Here is an 8,469-nt window from a genome sequence, read left to right as displayed (position 1 = left end):
GATGTATCGCCAAGTCTGGGTCGCTGATGCGGATAGACAATTCCAGCTCATAGTGTGGAGAAGAGACCCGTCTGAGTCCTTGAGAATATACCAGCTCAACACCGTAACATATGGGACTGGACCAGCCCCATTTTTGGCAATTCGGTGTTTGAAGAGGTTGAGTGAGTCTGCAAAACTCTCATTACCCTAAAGCTGCTGAAGTTATCGACTCCGACTTCTATGTCGATGACATGTTGACTGGTGCTGGTTGCGTAGAGGAGTTAAAGACAATTAAGTCTGATGTGGCTCAGGTTCTTCAAACCGCTGGGTTTGAATTGACTAAATGGTTTTCGAACTCACCTGAGGTCACCGCATCCGAGAGCACATTTAAACCGATAACGATCTCGGACTCAGAGTCAACTAAGGCGTTAGGAATATCGTGGCTGCCACACGAAGACGTCTTTAAGTTCCAAATTGAGACGTCAGTTATGGGTCTTTGAGCGACAAAACGGAACATCTTATCGGTGACATCAAAGCTGTTTGACCCCCTTGGCTTGTTAAGTCATTTAGTAATTAAGGGAAAGATCCTACTGCAGGAGCTTTGGCTCAACAAGCTAGATTGAGATGAGTCCAATGAACTTGGAAACAGCATGGAACTTATTAAAATAATCCTTGGGTCAGTTGGAGAAGATTACCATACCTCGATTTGTGCATACCGATCCCATGTCACCGATTCAAGTACATGCCGACGCATCCATGAGAGCTTATGGAGCCTGCGTCTATATCCGTAGAAAGACTGCAAAAGGTTTCAAGGTCTCCTTGTTGACTGCAAAGTCGAAAGTAGCGCCACTCAAGACGAAAACGCTCCCAAGGCTTGAGTTATGTGCCGCTCACCTTCTAGCAGACCTTTGTCACCGAATCAAATCACTGCTCAAGGTTCCAATTGATAAAATTATATTCTGGTCAGATTCATAACTTACTCTTCATTGGATCAGATCCCACCCTTCGTCGTTGTCAACATTCGTTGCGAACCGAGTAGCGGAGATTCAAGAGTGGTCAAGTGAAGCTACGTGGCGGCATGTGCCGACAAAACAGAACCCAGCAGACAAGTTTCGAGAGATTGTGACGTAGAGGAAATCGTGCAGTCGATCTGGTTTGGTGGTTTTCTAACCTAATCCACCGTGGTTTTCAAATTGGTTTGCAGACGGATGTAGTTTTTACTGACTTCAGCAAGGCATTCGATTCTGTGAACCATGCTCTGCTTATTCACAAGCTCTCTTTATTAGGGTTCCCAACGAATCTTCTAGATTGGATTTTGTCCTATCTCTCTAACCGCACTCAACGTGTTTTGTTTTCTAACGTGTTGTCAAATACTGTAAATGTTACTTCAGGTGTGCCACAGGGAAGTCATCTGGGCCCGCTTCTGTTCATTTTATTTGTGAATGACCTTCCTCAAGTCATAACATACTCTACTGCACTAATGTATGCTGATGATGTCAAAATCTGTCTTTCTTACTCTGATTGGTATTTGCACACACGCCTTCAACTTGATCTAAGTGAACTACTATTGTGGTGTTCAACTAATCTTCTTTTTCTGAACCTTTCCAAATGCAAACTTATGACATTTTACCGTCGCGCTCCTCATTTTGTCCCATATGTTCTAGGAAATCATGTCCTTGAACGAATTTCGAGTTCAAATGACCTCGGAGTCCTTTTTGATCATAAGATGTGTTTTAACACCCATATAGCTGCAACTGTAAATAAAGCTAAGGGTGTTTTAGCGTTCATCAAGCGTTGGTCCAAGGAGTTTGACGACCCGTACGTTACAAAACAACTGTACATCTCGTTAGTACGTCCTATATTGGAGTATTGTTCTTGTGTGTGGAGCCCGCAGTATAAAGAACAGCAGGCTGTTATTGAATCCGTGCAAAAGCAATTTTTAATTTTTGCCCTTCGGAACTTTAACTGGGACTCAGGTAGAATCTTGCCACCCTACCGGTCTAGGCTAAATCTTATTGACCTGCCGTCGTTGCACCATCGCAGAATATGCAATGGCGTAATGTTCGTGCACAAGCTCCTTCTTGGGACTGTTGACTCCCAAACTCTCTTGGGTCAGATTGACTTGGCCGTTCCATCTAGACCTACCCGTACTTTTAGGCCTATCCGTCTACCCATATGTAGATCTAATTATGCTGATCATGAACCTTTTAGGGTTTTATGCCATAATTATAACTCCCTCTGTCAAACCCTATCCCCTGAACTGTCTCTTAAACTAATTGCATGCAATATTTATAATCATTTAAATTTAGCTAACTTTTAACTTATCTTTTTCCGCCTTTAGTAACTAAGTACCATTATTAACAGATAATTGTTAATTAAATACGTAATCGTTGCCGAGGACAACCTGCCCCCTCAACAGTGGCTCCTCGGAAGGGTGGTCGGAACAACCGCCGGGCAGGACGGAAGGGTCAGAGTGGTCGACCTAAGGTCGAGCAGCGGAGCCACGTTCAGGAGGCCAATCCACAAGTTGGCGCTTCTGCCTCTGGTTTGAAGCCTTCCAGGGCTTCAACGGGGCCGGTGTAGCGCCATTTGGCTAATAATAATTGTTATTAGGATAGTATTTCATGAAGTCTAGTGTAAGTTAGGCTAGGGCAAACCGGGAGCGCAATAAAAGCTCGCTCTCTCGCTCTTGGCGAATTCGCCCCGCTTTGCCACCGTTGGTAAGGTAGGCACAGAAGAAATTGTTTTAATATATGAAAAGAGTCGAGAAAAATGCAAGAAATCGAACGCACGCACTCCTTTTTTTTCGTCGTTTTAAAATACAAAATTGCAGTCACCCAAGTTGTTTCGGTATCTTTATTTAGAAAAACTATTCTAAAATTTCAGTGGTCGAAAAGGAAGTGACTGATTGTGGTTTTACTGTAACTCTGCTTTCAGGTGTGCATGTGTGCTCGCGTGCCTCGTGAGGAGCCCACCAAGCCAGTTGAGGCTCAGCTCAACGACCTGCTGGCAAAGGTCATGGACTTTTTCAACGAGGATAGCGTTAAGGTAAGTCTAGCCGACACTAGCCGACATTAACAGACCAGACAAAAACGTATGCCTAATTTACTCGATTGCTTCTGCACGACTTCCATGATAAGGCCAAGGCTGCTGCTGAAGAAGGTCTAGCTGTGAACGAGCAGATCCAGAAGGCGCCCAAACCCTAAAAATGCAGCTCTAAAGCAACGAATTTAAAAATCAAATCAAAAGATGTTGTGCCCAATAAAGGTTTAAACTACAATTTAAAGGTTTTTAGCGTCAGCTCAATAATGCAAAAACATCCACAAACGGAGCTGGATCCGGGTCATGGCAAATAGCCGGTACAGGGCCTGAGGTCCCGCCAAGGGAAGCTCCTGGCGGTTTGCGCACTTGCCGGTTGAATCGAAAATATGGCGGTAGATACGCGGGCGGATGTCGTGCAGCTGCTTGGCGCTGCAGACACTCTGCGGCATCTGGATCAAATGGTCGACCATGAGGGACACTCGTGGGGTAGTCGAAAGCAATAGCTGGCCGCTGACGGTGATTTTTTCCCCAGCTCTTTTCGGACGTAGACGCAGCACCCAATCCTCCTCAAAGGCACGAATCGTCTATGGGGATCGGGATAAGAGATCATCAGAGGTATGCTGCAGACGAGTTCTGGTTCTCCAAAACCTTACCTCAGACTCGAGGGTCCGTGGGTGTAAACCCTCTGAGCGGTGTATCCACTTCATTCTCAAGGTCAAAAATTCCACCCGGCTAGCACTCAGCACCCGATGGATGAACACGGGCTTTTGGGCCTCAAGCTCCCTGTCCTCGACATGCAGCAGAATATCTAGGATCTCCTTTCCCTGCTTCTGGGGAAACCTACAGTCGGAATCATGTGAGACGCTGTCCTTGTAGGGGCCCTTCCAAGAACAGCCCAGGTAGTGGTACTTGCAGCAAACCACACGCCCCTCACAAACGAACTCCAAGTGTCTGGAGAGATCTTTCCTATCTGAGAACTGGTCATTGCAGCTGGAGCAGCTGATGGGTAGCTCCCAGAGGGTCTGGCGCACCACTAGATTCTGCTCCTGATCGTAGTTTCTAATGAGCGATCGACAACTGGGGCAGCAGGCACGCGTTTTATTGAAGATGGCAACAGCCAGAACGGCGGTCTTGCAGTCTTCACACATGATATGCCCATGGCTGCACTGAAAGAAGTCGTGTGGTTGTGGAACCTCGCGGCACACAACGCACACCAGTATGTTATGCAGTCGCTCACGAAGATCGGATACGCCACCACCCGTGGACCCGCCGACCTCACCCTCACTGCTGTCCATAGTAGTCGAAATCTCATTCAAAGTACTTTCATCTTTACTTGCAACATCTGACAATCGCTGCCTCTTGGCGGCTGGGGGCTGCTCGTTGTTGTTGACATTGGGGTTGGCATTCGACATTCTGAAGGGTATTTCGGCCAGCAGCCTCGGCCTGGCTTTACAGTATGTGTGCGTGCTTTATTCAACAATTCTGATTGCCTGTTGTTGCAGAGTGAACTGATACTCTGGTGTAAAGTACGAGCACAAGGTTACGAGTTTTCCAAGGCCACGCTGGTTCCCTGAAAATTACAAATTTAAAAACAGAGGATACACACAGAGAAAAACGGCATAGTAGGCACCCATGAATAGTTTAATTTAATAGAATGCACTTTGATCTACACATAAATGTACTCAAAAATATTTGTAATGCGGCCTAAGGCGTTCAATGGGTCTGGTGGGGTGGTGTCTCGGTGGACTGGTGGGCTGAAAAGTAACCTCTTTGACCGCCAAAGTGCTCTGCTATCGCAAACAAGATTACTGTGCCTATTAGTCCATGTTTCATGTAGTACATGTCAAATTAGATATGTTGCTGACCTGTTTTTTTATATTTTTTTTTAATTTTTTTTTTTTTATTTGATCGCTGCTGAAGCGAATTGTTTTTTGAGTAGCAAAACAGGAAGGAAATTAACGATAAGTTGGATGAAAAGAATGGGGCTAATGATCCTTCGATTCACACCGACTCATCAAAACAAAATTCAGCCCGCGTGAGGAGATCACCGACGGCGCGGAGGAGACCTTTTGGAAAATATTTTTCGGACGGGATCAAATAGTTGGATAATCACTGCAACGAGTGTCTATGAATGAGTAACCTAAAAGGGGCTACATTGAATAAAATAGTCGGGGTAGTCGGGGTCGGGCAAACAAATAGCTGTGAAAATTGGATTTTTCTCCACGCCATCGGAGCGTGCTAAGGCTATGGTGGATAATGCCAAATTGTTGCTTAGACACTTTCGATACGAGTACGAGTACGAGTACTGACAAACATTCCTCAACCGCTCCTTGTGTAAATACGAGTAAATATATTGAGTATAAATAGATCGATTGGCATTTCTGTGTGCAATTCCTATGGCATTTTTGTGTGAAATTTGTGAATGTTCAAGAAGAATGCAAGAATGCTCTTGCTCAGAGCTTTTCTTATGCAAACGCATCGGGGCTCTTACTCATCCTGCCTCGAACTTTGGTGTGTGCTCATGGAGGTGTTTGTAACAGGTGTAGCAAAATGTATCACACGAATGGGCAAATAGATTGGCCTCAAGCCTCGGAACAGAGAGAAGCAAATGGATGTGTTCGGAAATGTGTAACGGTTGCATATCGGGTATATCGCATGCAATAACCTTGGGCCAATTATCGGTGCATGGCATAGCATAGTTGGGGTGGGTGCAGGCAAGCTCTAGGTAGGGAACAGCTGAGCTAAGCTTCCGTAATTGCTGTGCAGCGCATCGCAACGGAGCTTTCGAATCCGAGCATTAAGATCGGTAAGCTCTTATTTAAGCAGTGCAAAGCACCAGAGCGTTCTCTTTTGAAAATTTGAATCTGTGCCGCCGGTGATTATCTCCGCGTCGGTAGCAAATATATATCTAAATCAACCACGTGTAAGCACCCCAAAGAAAACCCCAAAGAAAAAAAATCCAAATAACTTCTCAGAAAGACAAACCGAAACCGAATAAAACGGAACTGTGAAAATCCCACGCGGTGTGCGCTTCGCAAAAATCGGACTAAATTAATAGCCGTGCGCCGAGAAAACTGGAAAGTGCATATTTGCCGCGCCTCGCCACCAAGTGTCTTTTTTTTGTTGCAAACCCGTGCGTCGAGCGGTAGCCCACCCAGCTCTCCCAAAGTTCTGTCACCCACACCAAACTCCCACCCTTGACGGGAGTACTCTTCGGGAGTCGACCTTGGTGTGGGGCCGAGATTTTTGTTCTCCTTTGGAAATCGGTGGAGAGTCCACCTGCCCGGCTACATAACCTTGTAAGGAAGCTATCCTGGGCTGGGGTACATGTCTCAGTCCACTCCAGGGTCGAAATTACAGCAATATTTATAATTTGCCGGGACCGACGATGGGGACGGGGCGGCCGTCCCGCGGACGGGAGCGATCGTAGCGTGGGACGTGGCAGTCGGTTTCACCGAGAGCACTCAGGCTATCGCCGGATAGCTCCTTCAGGACTCCATCGAACTCAGAATTAATACGATGGTCTTTGCTATGCGATAATACCGACAGGTATCGCCGGACAGTACTTACGGGACCCCGCCGGCCTAAGAATTACTACGACGCGGAAAGGGGGGTTTTGCTATGCGGAAATACCGACAAGTATCGCCGAGAGTTCCTAGGCTATCGCCGGACGGTACTTACGGGACCCTTTCGGCCTAAGAATTACTACGACGCGGAAAGGGGTGCTTTGCTTTGAGGAAATACCGACAGGCATCACCGAGAGTGCCTAGGCTATCGCCGGATAGAACTACTACGAAGCTGAAGAGGGCCGACAGGTATCGCCGAGAGTACCTAGGCAATCGCCGGACAGTACTTCCGGGACCCTGCCGGTCTACTGGGATCATACAGGGCGCCAACAGATGTCGCCGAGAGCGCATAGGCTACCGCCGGATAACACTTACGGGACCTTGTCGGGCTAAGAATTACTACGCGAGTCGGGGATATCGATAAGCATCGCCGAAAGTGCCTAGGCAATCGCCGGATAGCACTTACGGGACACTATCGAACTAAGAATTACTACGAGGGTCCGGGATAACGACAAGCATCGCCGAGAGTGCCTAGGCAATCGCCGGATAGCACTTACGGGATACTGTCGAACTAAGAATTACTACGAATACGGGAATACCGACGAATATCGCCGAGAGTGCCTAGGCAATCGCCGGATAGCACTCACGGGACACTATCGGGCTAAACATTACTGCGAAAGTCTTTATCATACAGGAAATCGCCGGACAGCACCTTCGGGACCCTGGGAACTACTGGGATCAGGCGAGACACCAACAGGCGTCACCGGGAGCGCTTAGACGATCGTCGGATAGCGGCCTCGGACCCTTCGGGGTCACAAACTACTGGAGGGAATCATGCGGGGGGAACGCCGACAGGTGTCACCGAGTACGCCTAGGCAATCGCCGGACAGCGACCTCAGGATCCCGTTGTGCTACTAAAAACTGGAGGGAATCACGCGGGGCCCCGACGGGCATCCGGAGCGAATACGGGTCACCACGTGGGTGCAGCCAAAGAGGGAGACTCGGGAAAGAGGCGTGAGGAAGGGCAGAGAAGATGAAGCCCCGGGCTTCCAGGTTCCCTAGTGTATAGATTGTTGGTGGTCGTGCTATGTTTCTGTTATATTACATTTCACTTTATTCTTTCTTGGTTCCCTACCTATCGCACCGCTCAGCAGCCCGTATACACGTCTAGAGACTCGCTTACCCCTGAACTCCCACGCTTGTACTCGTCGAAATCCTCCTCTTCCCCGTGAGTGCAGCGTCGATGCAGGATCCCCTCTCCGTAAGTGTGGTATCGATGCAGGGTCTTCTCTCCGTAAGTACAGCGTCGATGCAGGATCTTCCTCGTACCACTGATCGCGTTGGCGTGGATCTGGTCCGCCACGAGTTTTACTTTTCGCAAGCCACTCGAATTTTTATCCGCATCCATCTCCTTCCGCGTTTTCCCAGCTCCCAGCTCCTTTGTGTGGGCGGTAGGGGGTAGGGCGAAATTCTGAGATATACGTTTTAAAGTGAGATCTAACAGAAGTGCGGATACCAAATTTGGTTACTCTAGCCTTAATAGTCTCTGAGATTTGTGGATGCCCCAGATACTCATTTTGAGTATCGGGTATAACTAGGCCGTAAAAAAATTCGAGTTGAAGATCTTGTGAGCTTTGATAAAGCTTATAAACAGCTGTTTTGCGACCAAGCGGCAACGCTTTGATATGCAATTTTTCTGCCGTGCACTATATTTTCTTAAATATTGCTGTGTCTGGACCATAGAAAGTGTGTGAAAACGTGGGTTGCTGTTTTTAGTAGTCCCAGCCTCTTTCTTTCTCTCCTCGTGACCGTCAGAGTGACCGGCCGTGGAAAAAAAAGTCTTGTAGAGCTGACCCAGTTCTCTAAACCAAGGTCAAGCCAA

At 47.5% G+C, this 8,469-nt stretch overlaps 1 protein-coding gene across 1 annotated transcript; it reads right to left on the bottom strand.

Moving 5' to 3' along the window:
• Positions 1-3,281: 3,281 nt before the first annotated feature.
• LOC113567316 (cysteine and histidine-rich protein 1 homolog) lies at positions 3,282-4,538 on the bottom strand. The gene is made up of 2 exons (XM_026994648.1): positions 3,675-4,538; positions 3,282-3,605 (listed from the first exon to the last, which is right to left on the bottom strand). The coding sequence occupies exons 1-2, from the start codon at positions 4,431-4,433 to the stop codon at positions 3,282-3,284; spliced, it is 1,083 nt and encodes a 360-aa protein (XP_026850449.1). The 5' UTR covers positions 4,434-4,538.
• Positions 4,539-8,469: the final 3,931 nt, after the last annotated feature.

This window comes from Drosophila persimilis, unplaced genomic scaffold (assembly GCF_003286085.1).
Source record: "Drosophila persimilis strain 14011-0111.01,24,50 unplaced genomic scaffold, DperRS2 tig00003950-arrow-arrow-pilon, whole genome shotgun sequence".
Lineage (NCBI taxonomy): Eukaryota > Metazoa > Arthropoda > Insecta > Diptera > Drosophilidae > Drosophila > Drosophila persimilis.
The sequence above is the reverse complement of the archived record's forward strand: the minus strand, read 5'-3'. Positions and strand labels throughout refer to the sequence as shown.